The following is a 25,434-nucleotide window of genomic DNA, read 5'->3' on the forward strand; positions in this document are numbered from 1 at the left end:
TTTTTCATTGTCCAGGTAGTTATTAAATATTGAAGTTCTTTATTACGTTTTGCATGACTCTTGTGGTCCTCCATAATAAACCAGTTTGAAGTCATCCTGATAATCTGAGTGATGTGTTGTGTGCAGTAAAACATCTGTTAATGTAAACACAGAACCTTGAATCTCAAGCTTTCACAATTAAATAGAAGATTTCATTAAAGCTTTGAACCAGAAATTATTACAGTCTTATCAAAGCTTTATTTTAAATATGTAATATGTATCATTATGTTCAGCACTGTATTACTAAAGAAAACAAATAATTGACACGGCCAGTAATACAATAGTTTTATTTGTCACAGGCATCATGTCATTTTATTGTCTTTCACAGTGTAATAAACATCCTTTGCATTGCTAAGGTTCAGACAGATTAAATATGAATTTGAGTTTAAATAAAATTCAAAATAAAAATAAGCATTTGGCTCAGATGAGTTTTATTTTACAGCATATTGTTTCCTGAACATCCATGTGTTTTGTTTATAAATATCACTATCCTACCCTTATGGGTTGAAGAAACTTATAATCTTCAACAAAAAAGAAAACAGACAATTTAACTTACAGCAAAAGTCATGCCGACAGCATCTATTCACTGGATGTTTTACTGTAATGATGTCAGCTTTGTACCCATGTTCATGTAACTTGGACTGGGTATTTTATCCTCGCATAGGAAGAAACGGCACACAGTGATAAAGTAGCTACAAATATGCACTTTCATCCAAACATATCAAATTCCTTTGTTTTACTTAAACTGATCCATCAGCACTAGTCCACACATTAGTGGGTGAATCTCACCCAATATCACATTTCACATAAAATCAAACCAAAGAAAATAGTATATACTGTATTTTGGAAATGAAAATAAAAACAGATTTCATTGCATTGAGGCATTGTTTATGTCAGGGGTTTTCGAATAGGGCCCCCCAAAAAAATTTCAAGAGAAAAACGACAAATTGTGAAGACTATGTGTAGCCACTTATTTAAGTTTGTAAACAATTTGCTTTCTTTATAATATCACAATAACTATTTATCTATCACAGTTTAAATGTTTATTTGTAAAATATATGGATATATATTTAAGGAAAGGGGTTCCTCGCTAAAGTTTCATCATATGTGAGGGTCCCTGCCATAAAAAGTAAAAAAAATAGTTTACAGTATGTGACACCTCCACTCGAATTCTCAATTTAAAAAAATACTGAAATATTATTTAAATTCTACTTCATGCGATTTCTTAAAAAAAAAACACGAAAACTCCATTTTAATATTATAACCCCATCAGTAATAAAAATCAAATGACAATCATAATGCAAACTGGGGTGAAAAATACCCTCACCTAAAGGATTATTAGGAACACCTGTTCAATTTCTCATTAATGCAATAGTGTTATGGTGTGGGGGATGTTTTCTTGGTACACTTTAGGCTCTTAGTGCCAATTGGGGATTGTTTAAATGGCACGGCCTACCTGAGCATTGTTACTGACCATGTCCATCCCTTTATGACCACCATGTACCCATACTCTGATGACTACTTCCAGCAGAATAATGCACCATGTCACAAAGCTTGAATCATTTCAAATTGGTTTCTTGAACATGGACAATGGACAATGAATTCACTGTACTAAGATCTCACCAGATCTCAAACCAATAGAGAATCTTTGGGATGTGGTGGAACGAGAGCTTCGTGCCCTGTATGTGCATCCCACAAATCTCCATCAACTGCAAGACGCTATCCTATCAATATGGGCCAACATTTCTAAAGAATGCTTTCAGCAGCTTGTTGAATCAAAGCCATGTAGAATTAAGGCAGTTTTGAGGGCGAAAGGGGGTCAAACACAGTATTAGTATGGTGTTCCTAATAATCCTTTAGGTGAGTGTATTTTGGCTTGTAATCAATATATTTTATATATTTAAATGTGAACTGGAAGTGTTTTTGTGAAATTTACCGATCCCCAGTGTTCCAATTGTTAAAGACTATGGGGGTCCCCAAATCAAGCCTCATGCCCCAGGTCAAGGATCCTGGATCAACATTTTTATTGGTCCTGGATCAATGTTTTATCAAAGAAACCTCAAATTACCCTAACCATTTTTACCTCTCAAATTAGTGTGAAATCGTTTGGATTAGTTTATTGCGAAATTGGGACAAATAATGGACAGTATCACTTTGTGGCACCTCAACACCAGAATTTTTCATGTAGTATTTTAATTTTAATAAAAACCAGCCCCCCATTTATATTTCTGTGCTTATAGGGTTTCCCTCAAGGCTTATAGGAGGTCCAGGACCACCCCAGCCCCCCCTCAATTTGAACACTGCTGATCTCTGCCATGGAGTCAGTGTTGTAAACACATGAAGAGTGTTCACAGGTGTTAAAGATGATGTGCAAATGTCTACAGCTCATCTTTCTCTTCTCCTTCACAATAGCACGCTGCCCTCTGGCTGTTCATGAAGGGTCTGCAGCCCAAAGTCCACACTGTGTTATACATGGTGTCAGCAAAGGTCTCGCATGCTGTTGACAAAAAAAGGAATTTTGTACAAATCTGTTAGCATCTCATATTGTGCGTTTGAGTTTGTTTTATCTTTTAGCCACAATAAACAATTAGGCCACAACCTCTTTAAGTCAGTAGCGAGCTGCTGTGCATTATGGGATGGGAAATTTCCTTTTGTGGAACAAAATGTGATGCTAACTTGCATAATTTGGCTGAGGGCATGTACTAAATGTTTCATAACATATGCAGCTCGCTGGGTTTTTGAACACGGCTGAGGTGTAAGTTAAATGTTAGTATGAGAGCATTTCACACCTTGAACCTTTGCAACTAAGCCCAGACTCTTCTTGAGATCACCACAGATGCTGTGAAGGCACCAGCGAAACTTTGTGTCACAGCGGTACTTGTTCGAACCGCAGGTGTCGTAGCAAATGTCTAACTGGTTACAGCACTTAGTCATGGCTGGAACACCCACATCAAACTGCAGAGAAACAACACAAAACACAACATTAACATCCAAAGTCAAACTGTCTGAATTACAGCATAGCATGGTGTACAGGTTTCTCCGCAGAGGCACTGAACTGAAAATATTATAAAAGAATAGTCCCTGGGGCGGTACCCTTTCAAAAAGTACACTTAAAGTGGTCATATTAGTATATCAAAGTTTTATATTAGGACCTTTTAATAGGGTTAATAATGCTTGGGAGCATTTTTTCTGACAGTGTACTGACAAACATGTATACAGAATAATGCAATGATATCCCAGGAAACACTAAAAACTCATTCTAGCTTCATTAACTCTATGTATGATAAGCTATAGCCATCAGAAACATATTTAATCTAAACAAAATAAAGACCTGCAAGAGTGAATTCACTTGCATGTTTTTCTTTACAGACTTGGTGACGCCCGCTAATGTTGGTAATTTTCTCTGTCAGCATCTGATCCGTGTGGGAAGTAATCATTTATTAAAATGATTTATTACATTTGGCTAATAAATGTCTCTATTATGGAGAGCATCAGTTATTTATGGATCACAATAATAGAGGTTAGAGTCTGATCGTAATTTGTTCAAGGTGAAACATGGGACAATTACATTTCTAGCCAATATTACTGAGGATATAGATGTACAGGCTTTATTAAGTGCTTTCTGAGTGGGCAACTTAAACGCAGAATTTATTTCGGGGCCTAAATTGCACACAGGACTATCTTTGAGTCTTTGTGTGAAACTTAATTGACTCATTTAACTTCCTTTATTCTGACAGCACTCCCATCAGCTGCTTGGCCGGACGCCATCAGAGGTTTTTTGCGTCTAAATCGGCTTAACGGGAACCTATTAAATGTTCATCCTCTTTTCGGGATCTTTACTAACCTCTTCATTTGTACGTTTTTCTGGTCTGTGCAATACTAGTCTCACTCAGCCAGACCACTTTTGACTGAAATCTGGGCCACATTGCAACTTATTCTGGTCATGAATCATTTCATTCATTCATTCATTTCATTTATTTATAGAGCACATTTCCAACAACGGGCAGTTGAACCAAAGTGCTGTACAGCCATACAACAATAAGTAAATTAAAAAGTACAAAAATTGCCCACTTTCACATAGAATTGACAGACATGTAAAGAAAGGGGTTTATCCAAAATTTATTTATATCCCTATACCCGCTTTGTTGTTTAAAAATTAGTTTTAACGCCCATCCATATTTATTATTCACTCTCTTTATTAAGATGCAAACAGAAAAGCATAGGACAAAATACTTGTACACAAAATGTTAAAAAAAAACACAAGTCGTGCAATACTGTACATATTCCAAATTCCAATTTTGCGTGCATATGATACGTCAGTACTTCCTGTTCACTTAAAGGCGCTCTAAGCGAATTGACGCGTTTTAGACCATAAAACATTTTTTGTTACATACAGCAAACATCTCCTCACTATCTGCTTGCTGCCTGTCTGCTGATCAAAGTGTAAAAAAGCGCGATCTCTGTAGACAGCTCAGGCTCCACAAACGGCAATATCAACATAGTGGCCAAACCTAGCACAACAAAACATAACAAAGTGTTCCAGCCAATAAACAACAAGAAGGATTTGGGGGTGGGGGTTGGGCGCGTTCATGAAAGCATGGACGGGAGAGTTAGCTACGCTCCGTTTGTTTGAAAACAGTTCAAACATCAACAGGAAGTGACGTCGCACATTATTTGCTTAGAGAGCCTTTAATACAGCGAATATTTTCATGACGTTTTATGTATTGGTTTTTCAAAATATTCCATTTTTTATACCATTATCACTTGGGTTTGGGGTTAGATTTGGGAATTGCTTCAGGATGTCATTTAAAATATAGACGTTTCAGCAGTAACAACATAAACATACGGCTTTTGTGGAACAAACGTAACTTCCGGTAAACTTCCACAGCGCATTTTCAAGTGTTAAGAATTATAAACTCACACATCTACCGCAAATTTATCTCCATCTGAATGTATGAGTTTTATCACTGAGGAGGCATGCAAATATTTTTTAACAGACATGAGAAACAATTACTGGCTGAATTGGGCTTAGGTCAGATGGAAAAAATCAGATGAAGCAAATCCAGTAGGTGTGTAATGCGATACATCTTGCGATTCTGCTTGCTATGCTTCTCAATTAATTATGGTGAAATGCCGCTACATCCAAAAGCCAGATGGCGCTCTTGTGCAAAAATTCAATATGCACTGCGAAAGAAGAACCATTACACATGCAGCTCCAAGAAATGTAAAAACATACTTATATTGCTGTTCTTCAAACATTTACAGGTATTTTCATGATAATAACGACTCAAATGTGATTTTAGATTTATAAGTTTCCCGGGCGGGCCGCCATTAGCCTTTCACTCTGCAAAGCACTTCCGGTTAGCGAGTTTGTTTTTGCAACAAGTTGTTGCAACCACGAACAGCACAATATGTCCCGGAGCCGTGTCGGCGTGTAACACCATAGTTTACTTTTTCTGCACGCTAACTAAAGATAGTAAAAGATGCTAACCGGAAGTCGTTGGCAGAGTGAAAGGCTAATGGCGGCCCACATATTTCACCCGGGAAACTTGTCTATAAGGACTTGATCAAATAGCCGTATATGAAAGAGTTGTGCATAACATCAACGCGATCCAGAATCAATATCAGACAGGTATTATAGTGTATATCGTGACATATCGTTACAACCCTAAAATCCAGTGATTAATTCTTCATTGAAAGAACTTTTGGCATCTATGGAAGGTTTTTTAGCCAAGTTTAAACTAATTAATTAAATCCTACAATAAAAATAAATAAAAACTTCCAAAATATGTCTTAAATTTGACAATTAAATGCTAATTAAAAAATTAAAACATTAAATTAAACTATTTCATTTTCAGTTTCAAGGTGATAATGCATCTTTCCTGACAAATTGAAAAATAAAATGCAATTGATGATGGATGATTTGAAAAGGAATCTATAAATACATTTTTTTAAAGTCTTTTATTATGCGTGATGCATTTTACTTTTGTATATTTCTAAGGTTGGTAAATTTGATATACTGTTGGGTAGTTTATTCTGCATCAACACATCATATTCTCTGAAAGAAAATAACAAATATTTGGCTGAAACGTCTCTGCTATTGTGTCCCGCTGACAGCCGCAGAGGACGGGAACAGTAAGTGACACAACCCTCTCTCTGCAGGCTAGACCATCTCATTTCAGTTAACTTTGTGGACTTCAGAAGCTGCATCCTTCAAAGACCGAGCCTCGCCTTTAAAGTCTGTGGCCTTAGAAGGATTTAGACCCTGAATTGGGATGCACCCATTGAGTTTGTTGGCATGTGGGTTTATATGCTGGGAATATTTTTGTCATGAATTACAGAAACTGAACCCAGATGCAGACAGCATGTGAAGACTTTTATTAAAACAAAATAAGGCAAAATAAAACCCACAAGGGGGTGAAACTACACACAACAGCAAACCAAACTCAAAACAGATAAAGCAAACCTTGACAATGAACTTGACTAATACTTCACTACAGATGCAAGACTTTACACTTCACACATGAACTTTACCAAACGAACCAGCACAGGACAGCAAACACAAAGGCATTAAATAAAGGAGCAAATCAAGAGGGGAACAGGTGACACATGAATGAAACAATAATAGAATGATTAACGAGGAGACGATGGGGTGGGGTCAGGAGACGAGATAGAAAGCACATGGCTTGAATTAACAAAGCCGGTGCTTTCACATAAAACATGGGCCTGTCATGATCCTGACAGAACCCCCTGTCATGACCCCCTGTCCCTGAGGGAGTATGCCTAGTCCCTGGAGGCGAGGATGTTTTTCTTGCCTGAGATCCTCCTAAACTCCTACCTCTTCGCGGGTCTCAACATCCCTCCGTCTCTACCTGAACGGGAGGGGCTGATCCGCTGCTCGTTTCTAAGGCTGGTGGATCATCTGTTTCGGGAGGAGCCCAGGGATCCCACCATGGCTTTACCACCTGCCCCACTGCCGGTGATCCCAGAGGATTGCATCCTGCCATCGCGACACTTGAGGGTCCTGCTCCCCCTATCTCGACTTCCAAGACCCTTGCAGCAGATGTCAGCCTCGGGGCAAAAGAGGGAGAAGAGTGTCCTGGGAGTCCCCTCGGACACCTCCTCATCAGAGCCAGCCTTGCCTGTGATGGTCCTTTCGGACCCAGCGACAGCCGCCCCTGAATCCCCCCTACCGGTCACAAGCCCTGAGACTCGGCCTAGGAAGAAGGGACCTGCAACACCTAACCCACAGGCCGCTGCAGCGCTCCCTGTCTCGTCTCCACTTCTGGCTGCAGCGCCCCCTGTCATGGCCCCTGTCTCGTCTCCGCTGCTGGCCCCAGTGCCCCCTGTCATGGTCCCTGTCTCGTCTCCGCTGCTGGCCACAGCGCTCCCTGTCATGGTCCCTGTCTCGTCTTCGCTGCCGGTCGCAGCACCCCCTGTCATGGTCCCTGCCTTGTCTCCGCTGCCGGCCGAAGCGCTTCCTGTCATGGTCCCTGCCTCGTCTTTGCTGCCGGCCGCAGCGCTCCCTGTCATGGTCCCTGTCCCATCTCTGCTGCCAGCCACAGCGCTCCCTGTCATGGTCCCTGCCTCGTCTCCGCTGCCGGCCACAGTGCACCTTGTCATGGTCTCTGTCTCTTCTCCACTGCCAGCCGCAGGGCCCCCTGTCATGGTCTCTGTCTCGTCTCCTTTTGTGAACTCTGTTTTGCCTTGCTTGTTTTATTATTAGTCTTGAGGCAGGACTCGTTTGGTACTTCATGTGTGAAGTGTAAAGTCTTGCATCTGTAGTGAAGTATTAGTCAAGTTCATTGTCAAGGTTTGCTTTATCTGTTTTGAGTTTGGTTTGCTGTTGTGTGTAGTTTCACCCCCTGTGTTTTATTTTCCCTTGTTTTGTTTAACAAAAGTCTTAGTGTTTCATCTGCTATCTGCATCTGGGCTCAGCTTCTGTAAATCATGACAATTTTATGGGCATATAGAGACTCTTGCTGCAATGAGAGTAAACTTCATCCACATAAAGAACTTCCTATGGTTTTAAATGGGTTGTGCATATACTGAAAAGCTTTTTGCGGTCTGACTGCAAACTAAATTTCCATCATCCAGCAGCAATAAAGCGACCTGACCACACAAGCTGTAACTTCTCTCATTGTGTTTCGGTCCTCTGAACCCAAAAGCCACTGAATATTGCATACAATCCACCATGATATGTTTCTAAGGTATCCATTTCTTACCAGCTATTTGACACAGCACTAAAACTAATTCCTTGCATCTCTGTAAGCTGGGTCCCTGCTTTACTCAGTTGATTAAAAACCTGTTTATTTACTTATGTCAAAGTAAACTGCTATCTTTTCTTAACCTTGTGATGAATCTATTGTGTATATTTTCCTCAGTAGAGCATAAGATAGATAGATGTTAGGCAGTATGTTTAAAGGGCTTGAATTTATGCAATGAAACTGGAGGTGGCTAAGGGCTATCAAGCTCTAATAATGAACCAAACACAATAAACCTATCATTAAACTAGCTTACGTATATGATTGTTACTATATTAAAAGTCTTCTGAAGCCATTGAAAGTGTCATTTCTGTGACTCCAGAGGCACCAAACTGAATTGCAAAACTCACCCACCTTGTAAATGGATTATTGCTTGTGTCTTATGGCAAGTGTTTAAATGTCGGACCCAATTTCAGCGGATGTTAAAGGGATTTTTCCCCCTTTAATATATCATACTTACAGTATTAAACAGCTCATTACACACATCGCCACCGGCTCAAACACACACTAATGGTTGGGCTAGAAAGTGAAGTCAAAGTAAGGTCAAAAAGTTCAATAGTGTCACAAAGACACATTTACAAAGTCAATGCAATAAACTGGGATAGGTGAAAATAATTTCACATGAAAACACATTGTCACTGTTATTCTAAAGTGAATATATGCACATTTGAAAAGGATTCAAGGATTATCAGTGACTGAATACTTAAAGTGCTGGGTGATTTTCATGCAAAGCAAATTTAAGATTGACGCACATTGAAATTATGCTTGAATGTAATTAAATTTTATGATGCTTAGAGATTTAAACAGGCACTATAGAGTGACCATTTATCAAACTACAATACATACTGTTAATATAAAGATCTCATTTAGTGATCCATTCAGGCAAGAAAAGCTGAGTGAATGATAACGAATGTTAGTTTTTGAGTAAGCCACACTTCAGCAGATATTCACGCACAAAAACATGCACTAAGGTGAATCTAATCCAAGCTTCAGAGGTTAACTAGTTATTGATTTATGTTAGTAGAGATAAACAGACACATACACTGTTTGGTACCTGGAAGCCAAGCAGCGAGGTGCTACAGCCGTCGGGTTCAGGCATCTGGTAGCCAGGACGAGGCTGAGGAGCTTTACCTGGAAATAAACAAATATTAAGAATTAATTTCATATACAAATCACATTTCAGTACCTAAAAAATGTCCATATACACTGTACCGTGGACATTTGGCACCAAGATATGCACTCTCTGGTGCCTTTGAGGAACTTTGAAACCCTTTAGGTCCAAATGTGCACTTTTTTAAAAAGGATACAGCCCCAGTGAAAGCTATAGGGAGCATTTTTGACCATGACAATGTACAGAGAAAAGTTAAAGGAGGTGTATAATACATTTTATTATAACATTTTCCTTTTCATTGCCACTGGGAGGTCAGCCTACCATTATAAAGTTTGAAATAAATATGTTTTCTTACTAAATAATCCCATTGCTTTGCCTTATCATTTAATTTATCTGTGTGGATTCGTTTTTGATGAATGTATACGCTATGTGGAGCTTTTAAAATGAGGCAGTATCCAGTGCCATTATAAACATTAAAAGACAAGATATTTTTTAAAGAGCACCAATTACATTGCTAAAAACAAAGTTATTGTGTGTATTTGGTACAATGTGTTCGCGTGGTTTATTGTTAAAAAAGACATTATTTTCCACATATGAATCTGTACAAAGCTCATTGTCCTGAAAAGCGCAGTGTCCTCTGATTGGCCAGCTAACCAATATGTTGTGGTTGGCCTGAATACCTCTGGAAAGCGCTCCTTACCATGTTTGAAAGATTCGCTCACAATTCAATGCTGACAGGAGTTAATATCGTATATATACGAGCCAAATCTGATCTAGAAAATGCAGATTACCAAGCTGATCGATCAACTTTACCAGCGTGGCTTGAGCAGAACATAACAGATTGATAAAGTAAGGATACTAAAACATTAAAACCATGTCTGTATTTGTGAATGTAGAAACGACAAACAACAAGCGCTACTCTGCATTGCTCAAAACTTGTGTTTAAATCATGGTTTAATCCATAGTAAACATAAGCCCTATTCGGACGGGATTAGTTTTACAGGGGGATCTTGCTTTTCAGAGGTCCTCTGTGTTTTTAATCCCATCCTCGGCCATGTCTGTGTTTTTCTCTGAAGACCTCCGTAAGAATTCCAGAGCAATTTACCTACTGTTTTTCGCTGAAGAGGTCCTCTAAGAAATTTAATCCCGTCCGGATGCAAATGTCTGTGTTTGCCCGCAATTTCTTTTGAAAACGCGATTCATTTCATGTTTTGGCCAATGTGATCTGCTGTAAAGTCTTACTAACGCGCTTATATTGTATTTCTCGAGTCCCATTCCTTGCAGATATGGATGTTTTTTCCAATATTTGGTGAAATAAAAGAATTAAAACAAGACGAACAAACACTGTTAAGACTGGCCACTGTAATATCAATAAAGTTATAAGGTAAGAAACTCCGTTTAAACTTGTTTAATTTGGTAATGTTAATTAATAAAGATAATGAATTGAAGAAATAATGATTTCTTTGGGTTTATTATAGGCAGCCAGTTATATAAAACACGTAGGCTAACGTTACTTTAGTAGGATTTGTATATTTATTTTGATTTGTTAAAATTAAATTAATACATTACATGTTCTGTAATAATTTTACATTTAAAGCAAAATATTAGACATGCGTATCCAGAGCACGTGCTCTTCTGCAACGCCCAAATGCATGAAACAGACACTCCCATCTCTAGAATAGCCTGAGAATTTTAATCCCGTCCGAATCGGTACATAAAATCACAGACGTTCTGGGGGACATGTTGAAACTCAAACGTCGTTTGTTAAACTAATCCCGTCCGAATAGTGCTATAGAATATTTACAGGCTGTAAATCCAAGCAGAAGGAATTATGATAATGACACGTCAACAGGCACGGGAAGTAAACTGTTGCCTACAATCCGTGTGTTTGTTGTAATCCAAGAAAAGAGATTTATATTGGAAACGATAACTCGCATCATTGTTTACTTTGGGGTTTGTACCTTTTGCATATTGTTAACATGTACTAATACACACCAAAGGAAATGTAAACTTGTGAATTGGAAAATAGCTGGTCCTTAATATAACTCTGTGTTTGGCTGAAAGAAGAGTCACATACACCTAATGGCTTAAGGGTGAGTGAAAAATGAGCTAATTTTCTTTTTTGGGCCTGCTCCTGGGACACATTGTCCTGTAAAGTTTATTTCCAATCCTGCTCCAGCACACCTGCTTGTACTTTTCATGTGATACTGATGGTCTTTATAACGTCAGGCTGTTATCGCAGAAATAAGCATAGACAGTGTCTTGTATCACACTAAAGAAGCTTATTTTGCAATAACAATGGGCTGTCGGTACATTATACCGCTTATTAAGCGGCTTTTTGCCTCATACGTAAGGTAAGGAGCATTAATTATTGAATTTAAATATTTTATTTGCTCATTTGTAAACAATGAGGAAAACCTGTTTGCTTTCTGTTTCAAGTTTAGACAAGACATTCAAATGTCACAAACACACTATTAGGTTGAACCATTTGTAAATATAATGTCATATATGTTATTAAAAGTGAAAAAATTGTGTAATATTAAACTTTTTCTGTTGTTATCTCGGAATAACAAACCAGTAAATGCCGCGACTGGCCAATCAGAATCAAGCATTTACTGTATACTGTATCACCTTTCTTGCAGACTTAATATTGTGACAGATACCAAAACAATGTACACTGAATTCTAAAATAACAAGGGATCTTGTTAAAACTATGGGAGTATAATGTGTTTTATATAATGTGTTTTATTATACTACCTAATGATACTTTTATTGGTTTAATGTAAAAAAAATGTATAAAGTTGTTAACATGCACAGGATGTGTCGTATTTTCTCAATCTGATGCAAAAATACCTTGTGCACAAGAACATTGGTGCTTATAGTTCATGTCTTATATTTAAATCTTATTTACATATCACATGATTCTCGTCACAGAAACATGCAATAATAAGGCAATGCAACACGCATTATTAAAGTAATGGGGTCATGTGCTGTACATTTTGCAGGGTTTAATAACATCACATGAAGCAATAAAATAGCGTTGTGCCTTTCAAAAAGTGTGTTTTTATTGCCTATATCTAAAAACTTTTTAGGAACAAATTTCTCCAACTCAACTTTGACTTTGTACATTTATAAAGAGATAAAGCCAAGTCCTCTGTTTTTTTTTTAGTTCAGATTTGGGATACTTCTGGGTAACTGTTTTCGTGAGTTGATTTTTTTCTATGAGGTAAAGATTAAAGGATTTTGTTCATTAGTTATTTACTACTCGAGTCCGGTCTCAGACTGGAGACCAATTTCTGCTTTCTCGGAGTTGTCTCGGACTTGCTTCCTTAAACACTTGGTCTTGACTTGGACTCGATTCTATTTGAAAACCATCAGACTCAGTCTCGACTTGGTCTCGACCGTTCAAAGACTCAGTCTAGACTAGGACTCGGCATAGGCGGTCTCGTCCCCATCACTAGCATTTGGACTCTGAATAGTCTTTGGATGCGTTTAGGTTAGTTTTGAATGTCCATTGGGCTGGTTTTTATGTGCAAATATGGTAACCCTGGCTATGTGCTTGTGCAGATGTTTCATATGGATTATATAGAATGTACAGGTAAACCAAAATTTTAATCAGATTGCAATGTTTAGGGTGCATGTAAACTGTACTGTCGTGACCTGCAATCGTATTAAATTCAGTCGGATTGACAACATTTTGTGTATGTAAACATAGCCATTAACGAGAAGAAGAGTTTTCCTGTTTACCAAGCTGCAGATGAGTTTCATGGTGTATAAAGGAGACGGTGAGAAGTTGTGGTTTGACCACCTGTGACGCAGATAACTTTTTGCAGATCTGAAGTTCAATCAAAGGTTACAGAAAACTGGTTTGTACTAGTTTGGGTCAGACAAAAGATCAGCTTGGGTGTACACAATATTGTGTACTAAGCTGTCTGACACAATTCGTTCATAAAATACTTTGAAGATCATTTCAACCATCTCGGTTTCTACAGAAGAAAATCCACGACAAAACTCCTGCTCATATCTACACACAACCAGGAACATCTTGGTGAACTTTCCCTCATTATACTTGTATTAGTTATCAAGTTGTTTAATATTTAAAATATTATCTATTGTTTATTTTCTGAACCAGTGCTGTTAACATGTTATTGTAGGTATATGTGTGGCTTTTGTTGACGTTAATGCATTCACCCATCTAATTATTGTGGAAGTTAAAAAATATGGAAGTTTCTCCTACTTAAAATTGTTTGGCATTCAGACACTGTTGATCTTAACACTTTAGCCAAACATATAACATAACAATGCATAACATCTACAAACACAACTAGAGTTACCTAAATATCTTTAACAGAAACATATTTTTGTACAACATTTATACACAATATTTGTGTACAATATTTTATCCATTCAGGGTATGAATACTGTAAGTGGGATTTTTATATATATTTGAAAGATGTGACATTAAACATTAATTCAGTATTGAGATCATCTTCATTGTTATTCAGGGGTGAAATGAGACAACAGCTGACCTATGCAGGCTTATCACAAACAACAGCAGATAATCCTTAACTATAATCCTCACATATTTATCTAAGTCAAACTGTAATATCTATAGTTCATATAGATTTTTATTGCTACAAACCTTTTGGGTAGCACACAGTATCATGTCCTTCAGGGTTAGTATCTTAAGCAATTCTAAGCCATGCAATAAGATAAACGTTTTACTCCCTTTAAATTTACTTTGTATTTAAATTTGATTTTAGCAGAAGCCTCCCTATCAGGATCCGTCCCATAGCTCCTAATGGTCAGTTCATCCCTTCTGTCATTGCAAGAGAAGATGAACCTGGGGTTTAAATGGTTGCATTACCAGATTAAATGTTACAACTATTTGATTGCCTAATGTCTGCCAAATGTTCAGTCAGCATTTTAAAACTGCACGGCATACAATTATTATGCCAAAAATATGGTGGCAAATTGTATTGTGAATTAGAAAAGTGCACACAAGAAATAAATGACAGTTCGCAGTGACTATATATGTCAAGCTCCTAAAAAGACTATAAAACACCATCTGTTGGAGGTAGGTTATCATTGAATATCAAAATCTTTCTAGACAATAAACTTTTTTATTGCTTCTGAATTCTTGAATATACAGCACAAGATCATTGTTCTTCTATAGTTTATTTCTTGACATCCATACTCACTAAATAGTATTTTTTGGTAAACATTTCCATTAACTTGTTGGTTTTATAGTCATATCACATTCAACAGCATTATCTGATCTGAGAAATGTCACGACATTGGTACAGTATTTTACTTACCATATCTACAGCGGTACTGACACACACCATCCCGTCCTCCCATCAACTCCAGTACTGAGTCGAAATAACTATTTACTGACTGGAAGCTTCCTCGGATTGAGTTCAGCCCCCAGTATGAATCGTCCTCAGACTCTTCAGTGGCACTTTGAGTCTCTGCTGGTTTCTCCCCATTGAGGGCATCTTCCTTTAGGATGTCTTCTGGCTGAAACTCCACATTTGGTGTCTCATCCGCCTGAGCTTCAGGTAAAACAGACCCATCAGCTGTCGAGTCCACTGCGGCCTGGATGAGCGTGGCGGCCAAGCCTGTAGAGATACACAGCCAAAGAAGCACCAGCACACGGGACAACATGATGCAACGCTGGGTCCCAACAGATCTGAAGGGTCCAAGAGAAGGTGAGATGGATAGCGGTGAAGGGTTTTGGTGAGAAGACTGAGCAGCACAAACAGAGACTATTGATAGTGAATCGTGGATGAGACTTTGACCTGTGATTAGATCAAGCAGACAGCAAAGCATTGATTGGTGCTAAGGTTAAAGGTAAACCTCCAATCTCTCGTTTTCTTTGTGAGTCACTGTCACACTCCCTGTTTGCAATCCTCTCTCTTGCTTTCATTATCTGCAGATCACGCTTTACACCTGGAAGACAGCTTGGTTTTTTTTTGTTTCAACCTTTTTTGCAATTTACTGTATCCTGTTTATAGTCTGTTTATAGTATGTTCAGCTGAAACCATTTTTGACAAAAACAGGGTCGCACTGTCAATGACTGAATTAGTATGGTCACGTGAAAAGAGTATCATGATGATAATGATTGCGTAAAGTAGTGGATTGCAACACTTTGATAAGATTTCTGATGCATTAGGTAAATGTTAATAGTGATAAAGTTTGTAATGCTAGGCACATAAATCATGTTTCGTACAGTTATTAAACTGTATGGTATTTTGGGTCTTATTTTAGTTTTAATTGTTGTGTACTTACATGAAAGAAAAGCTTGTGATACATTGCACTTATTGTGTACATGCGTGTTTGCACTTTTAAAAACTAAAGGAGCTTCATGATCCCATCCCAACGGTTTCCACAATAAACATTTAAATCTGAAGAACCTTTTTTGTTCAGATTATAAAAATATAAGAAATAAATGATTCTTTAAAGAACTTTTAACTTTAAGTTGTAACTATTTTTTTGTGTAGGCCCAGGGTTTGGGTCAAGAGTGTAACTACATGCAAATAATTTATAAATGTATCCCGACTATGAAGACTTTATAGCTTTATGCTTTAATACTTTATATTTGCATGTAACTACTAAAATTCATTGATAAAAACACATGACATTTTTTATTACTTCAAGAAACCCAACATGTAATACTTATCATAACCTATGGAGGTCGCCATTGTGTTTTGCGTTGTTGTAAAATAGTTTACTATAGTGAATATTATGGTATTTTCCATCGTTTTTCATATGAGAATTTTTTATTTCCCACTCACACAATCTTACCTCTTAGATCATCTTATTTTGATCTTCTTTCATTGGTATGTTTTCTGTATTATTTTTTTATTTATGTGACTCTCTGTGAAAGGGCTGAACAGAAGACATGATGCTGTATTTTGAATGAAATGTTGACCAAAAACCACCACCTGCTGTCTATGTGCGTTTATAACTCTCAAATCTGTTTCACATCCTTTTATAATCTACTGATCTACTGTTTATCACGTTGACCTCTATAGTGTTAATACAACGGCCAATCCTAATGATAATCTATATAACCATACATGTGTTTATAACCGGGGTACCTTTTAAGGTACAATATGATAACAAATATGTGCACATTACACAATAGTATAGTTTACATTGTATAGTTTTTCTTATGTATACAGTAGTTAAAGACACAAAGGTAGACTTTTATGTGAAGTCAGATGGTTTCTTATCACCATGAAAGCAATGTCACTCAATTCAAAAGTGCAAATTGCACATGTTTTGGTTGATATCCATTAACACAGTTTATGTGTAGCTTATGATACAAAACATATACAGAAACATTGAGTAATAAATGGAATACATTGTCATTCTGCATTGAAAGTAAGCTTTATAGACAGCTATTTGCAGTATTTGACAACAAAGCTACAAGGTTTTTCTTGTAAAGTAAAGCATACAGGCATTTAATATCACACAGTATTATCATCACTCACATTACTCCATCCACTAACTCTGTGGTGTCACAATACCATACACTCCCAGTTTAAACTCGGCAGTGCAGCATTGTCACACATTTGTCTTGACCAGTTAATTTTAAAGGGGCGGTGAATTTGTCGATTTTATTGTTTTATACTGTTGTCAGATGTCTACTTATGATGTTTGTGTGGTTTTTACATTAAAAAACATCAAAAGCAATAAGTAATACGCTATTGTGTAACATGGATTAGTGGCTCTCTTGAGAAATGGTTCGTTTGAAGGGGCGGGCCGCATTGAACGCCCACTGCTATGATTGGACAGCTTCATTCCTCGTCATTACATGTGGGGAAATGTTTTAAAAACATTAATGTGTAAAAATAGCAGCCGAACACATATATGTTTGAACCACAAAAGATTCTGGGTGCTAAAGATGATACACATAAATGACAATACGTATAGTAAAGTAGAAACAAAACTTTAAAATCGACGTGACTAAATTACCGTATACAACACAGTAAGCGAACATCAGAATCTAAACTGCGGCTGGTAAGCTCTTATCAATAACTTTGTATATTTCTATTGTGATTGTGAGGTTGCTCTTAGATACACGTAATGTTACATACCACAGTAATATAAAATAAAAAAGCTTTGTTGAGTGTTTGACCGTTCAAACGCAACTTGCCTAAATTACCGTATACAACACAGTAAGCGGGCATCAGAATCTAAATTGCGGCTGGTAAGTCCTTCCTTATAACTAACTTTGTATATTTCTATCGTTATATTACAGCTGTATTGTTAAGTGTTATACCTTTATTAATTGTTTAATGTTTTTAGTAAATTAAAACAGTCAAACATATGTGTTTAGACACGGATGTTACTACAACAACAGGACATATCAAGCGATCTCTTCTAACAAAGCAATAGTGAAACACAGTAACTTAAATAAAGTAAAATGTTTTACTTACTGTGTATACTGCTGTGTCATTTTCGTCAGATCCAATATAAGTGGTGCTTTTAATCACAGTCTCTCTGCAAATCCAGCAGCGACTTCTTTTCAAATGAATCCGTGTACACAAAGTAAACAAATACTTCCCACGCGAACTGGAACTTCTTCAAAAACAAACTTTAACCACGCATTACTAATGTTATGTTCTGAGCCTCCGTTATCCAGCGTCTGTGTTCTTCCCATATAAGGAAAACTCTGTTTCCATGGTTACTCTATCATAACAGATCACCGCGTCAAAGTAAAAGTCTCTCAGAAAAAATTTATTTAAAAGTCATTTTGGTTACATTTGGCAATATTTAAAGACATGTTTACTAATTGTTGAGACACTGCATGGTTTGCTTTTGCCCCTGGCCCACACGTGTGTCACGCGAAGCTGTGGGCGGGGCTAAAAAAGTGGCCGTTGTATTTGGATCCGGGGAGGTGCTTCAATTCTACTCTGACATCATATTTCTCTGAATTCCTCACTCGGCTTTTGTACTGGCTTGGTGCTAAAAAAACTGTGATATTTCAGTAGCACGGACGTTTTCAGTTCTGAAACTTGCAGGACGTTCATTTAAGTATGATGACCTCTTATATAACAAATTATCAAGTTAAAATTGAGTATTTGATTCACCGCTCCTTTAATACCTAGCGCTATTTTTACAGAATGCAATTGTAAAAGAGTTTTTATCTCATTTAAATGATTCCTCTGTCATTATTCTTATTTAAATTAAACACTTGACATTATATAAACATATAGATGATGTGTTTGCTGGTTGCTTACTTGTTCCCTGGATATTAGTACGAACATGTCCCTAGCCTCCCTACCCAAATCTACACCCTATTATGTTTTAGGCTATGTAGTTAGGTTATTTTAAAACACTGTTGTGTGGCTCTTCTTTGGCTCATAATGCAAAACAGGTTTGACACCCCAGGTTTGGTTATTTTGAGAAATTGTAGACGTGACAGTGACAGAGTAATGCTTTTATTGGCTGATCATATCAAACAGAATCACCACCCCTGCAGAGATCTCCTAAAGCAGAGGGCGTTTCTGAACAGTGCCCCATATTATTCATCTGTAATGACATTTGGAAATGCAGGAGTGCTACAAATGAGTGTAACCGCCTCTGTTTTCATATTGTTATTTAAAATGTTGTTAGTCCCGACCAGCTACACGTTGATATAAATCTGTATCACTTGTAAATATCGACAGATCAACCAGAGTCAACAAAGCAGGTGAGTTTTATTTTTAGGGTTTATTATTCTGTTAAAGGATTTGTCATCACATAGTTTAGGAAAAAGGAAGTAAAATAATTAAATAAATCTGTGTGAATATTAGTAAATTGTGACAGTTAAATCTTCTTAAATGAAAAATGACAAAGTTATTCTTGATCATTGCTTTCCTTTCAAACTCTCAGTTAACTGCTTTAGTTTATCCCCCTGTTCTCTCTTCCTGTCCTTCAGTATTTATATCCATCTTTTACATCTTGTACTGTCTTTGTTTGCGCTGTATAATCTCAAATCTCAGCTGCTGCAGTATCCGTTATGCAGCAGTTTTACAGTATGTTAAATGTGTCAAAGGAGAATCCACTGTCCTGGGTAATTTTTGTTTTCCCCAAAGTTTTTTTTTACTTAAACATCATTGGAGTTTTGGTTATACATACTCCTTGTGTAAAAATATTATTTGTTTTCTATGTTTAATGAATAAATGTCAATGTCAAAGCTATTTTATTCACTTTAACATCAAATGAAGTGATTTTTCTCTTAAATACAAATGATGCTGAGTCATAATTAAATCAACCATGACCAAAAATAATGCTAACCAACGTATTTATCCACAAATCCATGATTATAACAAATGCTAACAGTTATTATGGTTAAAATTAAGTTCAAATTTTATTGGTGGCTTGATCGTAAAAAACTTCAAAACCATTGCAATAAAAAAAATCTGTGGACACAAATACAATTTTGGCTGTATTTTTTTTTATCTCCTTCAAAAACTGCTCTGAAGAAATAGTAAAACCAAAAGTAAAACCAAAATCCAGGCTGCACTAACCAGTTAATTAGCTTTGTAAATGTTTGCATGTGTTTTTCTGTTTCTAGGATACAAAACTGACAAAAGGCAAACAAACAAATGTATACTCTAAAAAATGCTGGATTATTTTCAACCCACCATTTCATTGCTTCAAATATAAACAGTTTCTGTGTTAATTTCAACCCAGTCCCATGGGCTCGTTCCTTTTTGACCCAACACTGAGATAAAAATATCCCAACATTTTGAGTGTAGACTAACATTCAAATAAACAATATACACAACAACAGGGTAAATAATATTGCTTTACACACTTGATAAAGTTACAAATTGTGTTTCTTCCTTCAGGTATTTAATTGGAGGACAAAACAGACAGAAAACATAGAAGATGAGGTTTAACACAGCTGTATGTTTATATGTTGCTGGAGCCATACTTCTTAATATAGCAGGTAAGATAAAAATATATACGGTATATTTCGTTTCTGACACACCAGCTGGATTGTAACTCATACAGGGATTCCCAAATCATATCATCATGTTTGGACATATTAGACTAAATTTGTTTCATAGTTGTAAAATATAAAGCTTATGTGTGTGATGTTTTTAATCTAAAATGATAGTTATAAAGAGTCATTATTTAGCTTCAATGTTTATCATCATCTAAAATATATTAAACATTATATTTTCAAATTTAGACACTAACCCCAACCATAGTTATTTTTAAATAAAAGTACATTTACCAAATGTGATACATTGGTCATTAATAAGCTGGAACTGTATCATTTTCCAAACACAGAATTTTGGGCTTCACTTATTGGGGAATGCTTTCATAAAAAAAATATACAAATTATAATAAAAATAATATATAAAATATAAAAATAGCTCTTATTTTTTCTAAGCTCACTGGACTGACAGTTTAATTAATGATCTGGAAACACTTTACATTAAGGTTGTATTAGTAAACATTAAATGCACTAACTAACATGAACAGACAACGCAGAACATAGTTTTCAGCTTGTGTTAATTGTTAATGTTAGTTAGTGTAAATACAATTATTTATGTTGTTACCTCATAACTGATGTTAACTGTTTCAACACTTGATAATACAAATGTATTAGTAAATGCTGAAGTTAACAGGAACTAAGATGAATAAATGCTGTAGAAGTAGGTCATGTTAGATAATGCATTAACTAATTGTTAACAAATATAACCTTTCGAATTTTATTTCACGCAAATCTACCATCCTAAAACAAAATTAGTTATGGAAAGTCATATTTTGTAAGTGCTCAATTCATGCCAATACAATAAGTACCTTTATCTAAAAGACCTCCTTTGTCTTTTCACAGGCTCTCTCTGCCAATCAGGTACTAAGTTGTACACTTGAAATCATCATAAAATGTACTGTATAATACACATTGTTTTTGCGAGGTATTTCAATAAGGTTTTTCCCATTTGATTTATTCTTAGTGTGTGGTCTATTACCTAACAAAACCAGAATTGTTGGAGGGGGAGATGCGAAGGAAGGGTCTTGGCCATGGCAAGTTAGCCTTCGAAAAAGCCAAGATGGGGGCCATATCTGTGGTGGGACTCTAATCAGTAGAAATTGGGTTTTGACTGCAGCTCACTGCTTAGATGAGTATGATGTTTAAAGCTCATCTCAAGACTAAAAAATGTATGTATAGATTTTATGTAATTACAGATTTTTTTTCTCTGTTTACAGCGTTGTCATACAAGTTATGGAGGTACAATTGGGACGATATCTCTGGTCCAATCATGGTCCAAATCCAAATATGCAATCAGTAAAAGTGAATAAAACTGTCCCACATCCTAACTATAACAGAAATACAAAAGAGAATGACATAGCTCTGCTCCAGCTCACCCCTGAAGTGGAGTTAAATAATTATGTTCATCATGTCTGTCTGGCTTCTGCCAACAGCAATTTAACTGCTGGTAGTAGAAGTTGGGTCACAGGATGGGGATTTTTAAATCCTCAAAGTGAGTGAACATTTATATATCGCCACAAATGATTGCAGCATTTTACAAGAAAATGCTATTAAAAGTATTTTAATGAAACTATAATGTTTTCCACTGATTTATGTTACAGCAAACCAATTTCCCAATATACTGCAGGAGGTGCAGGTACAATTGTTTAATGAGAGTGATTGCAGAAATTTCTGTCCAGAAAACTTTACAATTACAGACAACATGACATGTGCTGGAAATCAGCGAGGGAACGACGCATGTGAGGTACAGTATCAGTCATTCTTCTCATTTTGATCCAAAACACTAATAGGAGGAAGTAAGTAGCCTGCACACATAGTTGTTGCAATAAAAATTCAATAGATAACAATTTGGGTTGTTAACATTTTTTTATTATTTCATAATTTGTGATTTGTGCTGTAGAAAAGTATTTTTATTTAACTTATTTTATCCTATACATTGAAGATCTGTTTCCCTAAAACAGTTGCAGCAATGTCAAGTGTTTGTCTATGCAGGGTGATTCTGGAGGGCCACTAGTAGGCAAGAACAATGACTCACAGTGGATTCAGATTGGGATTGTGAGTTTTGGTGAAGGTTGTGTTGGATCCTGTCCTGTGTACACAAAAGTGTCTAAATATCAAGACTGGATTAAACAACATACCAACGAGTCTGAATTTGTTGAATTCATTTCCGGTGAACCCAGCTTCAACAGAGACACATTCAACCTCTTTTTACTTACTTTGTCTCTTACATTTTCCATTATTCCTCTAAATTAACCTTCTGTGGTCGCAAAGTGGCTCAATGAGGAGGACTGTTGCATCACAGCAAAAAGGTATCTGGTTTGTGTGAAGTTTGCATTTTCTCTCGGTGACAATGTGGATTTACTCTGAACTTTGGTACGAAAGTGGAATACCCAAAGACATTCAGGCAGGGCTGGACTGGGACAAAAAAATCAGCCCTGGCATACCACCCATCTTTGTGCAACCTTGCTATGTATACCAACTCAAAGCCATATAATGATTAAGTAGAAAAGAATAAAACTGGGACGTGACTATAATGCAAGCACTGTAAAATGCTTTGAAGGTTTTAAAAAATCTGCTAATTGTCTTGGCTAGTGTGAACAATATGTAAACTAACCATTCTGACCACCTTGTGATAACACTAAGACCTAATAAATGTTACAATGTAGTCGCGTCTCGCAGCAGAGTCAAGTGTAATTACAGTGTGTGCAGAATATTGATATTTTATCCCTTTTTTGTGACCCTGCTGCCCTTATTAGGATTTTGGTATGGCAAGATGTCTTAAAATTGATTTCTTTTTCTAACATTTAAACTTAAACCACATTATTAGATTACTCTTTGACTTTATAAGTACACATAAATGACAGCTTAATGATTTTTACTTTTTTGTGTGCATGTACTTTTTTTTTACTTTTTTTGTCACTGGTGTTACCGTACTTCTGTAGTAATATTAAAGGTGTTTATGCAATATTATTTAAAAAAATTCAGCTTTAAAGCTTAATTCTTAAGTGTAGCAGAATTCAATGCATTTAAAATTATCATCATGTCACATGTGAAAGATTTGATTTAATGTAAAAGAAAAAAAAACTCAGTAACACCAGTGACACAACTAAAAGCTTCATATGAAATCATGAGATAAATGAGAAGATTTCTGATAACTGAAAAGAGACAGTGGACTTATCATGGGCTTCTCTTCATAGATCTCCAGGAAAGTGAAAGAAGGAAGTCAAGTGATGTCATCAGTGTGATTTTTATTTACAAATAAGAGCTTTTTTTGTTAAACGGTAACACCAGTGACACAACTTCAGGGGACCACTACACTGTAAAAAGTCTTTCTGCAGGCTTGTAGATTTGATGAAATTGAATATGTAAACTTTATTTAATAAAATTAATTTAATGTAGTTTGGTAATTTTTTTGTGTTAAAATTCTTTAAAAATGACTGGAACAAAAACAACTTATTGTTTTTGTGAAGGATTTAGCTATTCTTATTGTGTATCTGCGCATGCAGCGAATACTGAATAAATCCAACGTAATACGAATCAGCTGTTTTAAATTAAAAACCAGTTCAGGTTGATGTGCAGGTCGTGAGCGCTGAGCAGACGGATTTAGGAAATATTTCTGTTATTGTGCCAAAATTCAAAGTTTTGAAAGCATTTCAGTCGAGAATGTATGTTTTTTAATCTGCAGTAGGTTCATAAAGATATCGTCTATTTAAAAATTTCCTTCGAGTTTTTGGAGATGGGAGCTCCAGATAATCAGCGGGCGCTCAGCGCGCATATATACCGGACAACGACGCCTCACCTCGGCCAGTCTTGCGTCAATGTAGTGTTTAAACTGTGGATACAATTCATTTTGGGTAAATTAAATGGGCAATCTTTGGTCTTTTAAGTCTATAAGCAGTGTTTCTTTGTATAATTTGTTTGTAATTTGTAAATATTAATTACAATAAGGATTAATATGAACTGGGTTTGGACGTAGGACCTAGGAGGTCGCATATCTAGGATGCATTCGTCATCAAGACTGTCTTATTTCAGAATATTAACAAGTTGACTTTTATTCTTAGTTAATGGTAAATTATTGTAATATGCAAATGTAATACTTAGTTAACTTAAACAAACCAGGCTTAATGGCGTATGCAGTCTGCATGTGAGCTCCGCAGTCTGCACCCTTCGGATTCAGAAATGTCCTGAGATTGGTGGTCCAGCTGTAACTCATTTTGAGTGACAGAAAAACTGACAAATCATACTGTTCCTCTGAATGGGTGGGTTCTCTTATCACTAACTCTCATAGATATGTATCATGTATGTATCTATTATGAAAAATTCTGCTCGCTCGCTCGGTTCGTCTTTTAAAGATAAATGTAACTTTACTGCGGTCTTTTTCGGTTTAGTTTTGTGTTAATTATATCCACAAAATATTCAAATAAATTGGTAATGTAAAACTATTCTCCGCTGTAAATTAATTGTGTGCTCAATTGTGACGCCCTGTGTTGAATTTTCCCGCGGAAACATGAACCATTGCTGACTGAATTGTTTGACAAAGGTACTTACTGGAGTTTTCTGCTGCCCACCAAAACAGCATCACTGAGGGGAAATATAACATTATTCATTTAATTCCACAAAAGGTGAGTAACATATTAAATGTATAAGTTATCTTTTTAAAATGTATAAGCTTTCTACATAATGTAAATTTAATATATTAATTATTATTATTATTATTAATTTCGCGACCTATTATCTAAATTGTGTGTTCATGAAGGCATGTACTGCAGTTTCCTGCAGGCAACGTGAAACATTGCTGAGGGAGAACTTTATTCACAACAAAAGGTGAGGAATGTTATTAAATAAATATATTGTACATATTATATTGTGAATATAGTGTATGTGTGTGTGTATATGTCACGGCTAGGGGCTGGCTGTTAATGGCTAAAGCCACGCCCCTTCTCAACTTCCACCTCGAGGAGGTCCCAAAAGCCAACCCAATGACCAGACAACACGAGAACAGGTAAGTATTAAAACAA

The 25,434-nt window shown here is 36.4% G+C and overlaps 2 protein-coding genes across 3 annotated transcripts; one reads left to right on the forward strand and one right to left on the reverse strand.

Moving 5' to 3' along the window:
• Positions 1-309: 309 nt before the first annotated feature.
• pla2g12b (phospholipase A2, group XIIB) lies at positions 310-15,199 on the reverse strand. 2 transcript variants are annotated; one of them, XM_055170530.2, is made up of 4 exons: positions 14,733-15,199; positions 9,346-9,434; positions 2,829-2,994; positions 310-2,536 (listed from the first exon to the last, which is right to left on the reverse strand). In XM_055170530.2, the coding sequence occupies exons 1-4, from the start codon at positions 15,079-15,081 to the stop codon at positions 2,418-2,420; spliced, it is 723 nt and encodes a 240-aa protein (XP_055026505.2). In that variant the 5' UTR covers positions 15,082-15,199; the 3' UTR covers positions 310-2,417. The 2 variants fall into 2 exon arrangements, with proteins under 2 accessions (XP_055026505.2, XP_055026506.2); XM_055170531.2 differs by having other exon boundaries at positions 9,358-9,434; positions 14,733-15,198.
• Positions 15,200-18,639: 3,440 nt separating this feature from the next.
• LOC129416710 (chymotrypsin-like protease CTRL-1) lies at positions 18,640-24,277 on the forward strand. Its single transcript, XM_073872937.1, has 7 exons — positions 18,640-19,117; positions 20,262-20,362; positions 21,260-21,277; positions 21,381-21,549; positions 21,634-21,908; positions 22,018-22,160; positions 22,409-24,277. The coding sequence occupies exons 2-7, from the start codon at positions 20,302-20,304 to the stop codon at positions 22,667-22,669; spliced, it is 927 nt and encodes a 308-aa protein (XP_073729038.1). The 5' UTR covers positions 18,640-19,117; positions 20,262-20,301; the 3' UTR covers positions 22,670-24,277.
• The last annotated feature ends 1,157 nt before the right edge of the window (positions 24,278-25,434 follow it).

The sequence above is a fragment of the Misgurnus anguillicaudatus genome, chromosome 11 (assembly GCF_027580225.2).
Source record: "Misgurnus anguillicaudatus chromosome 11, ASM2758022v2, whole genome shotgun sequence".
Lineage (NCBI taxonomy): Eukaryota > Metazoa > Chordata > Actinopteri > Cypriniformes > Cobitidae > Misgurnus > Misgurnus anguillicaudatus.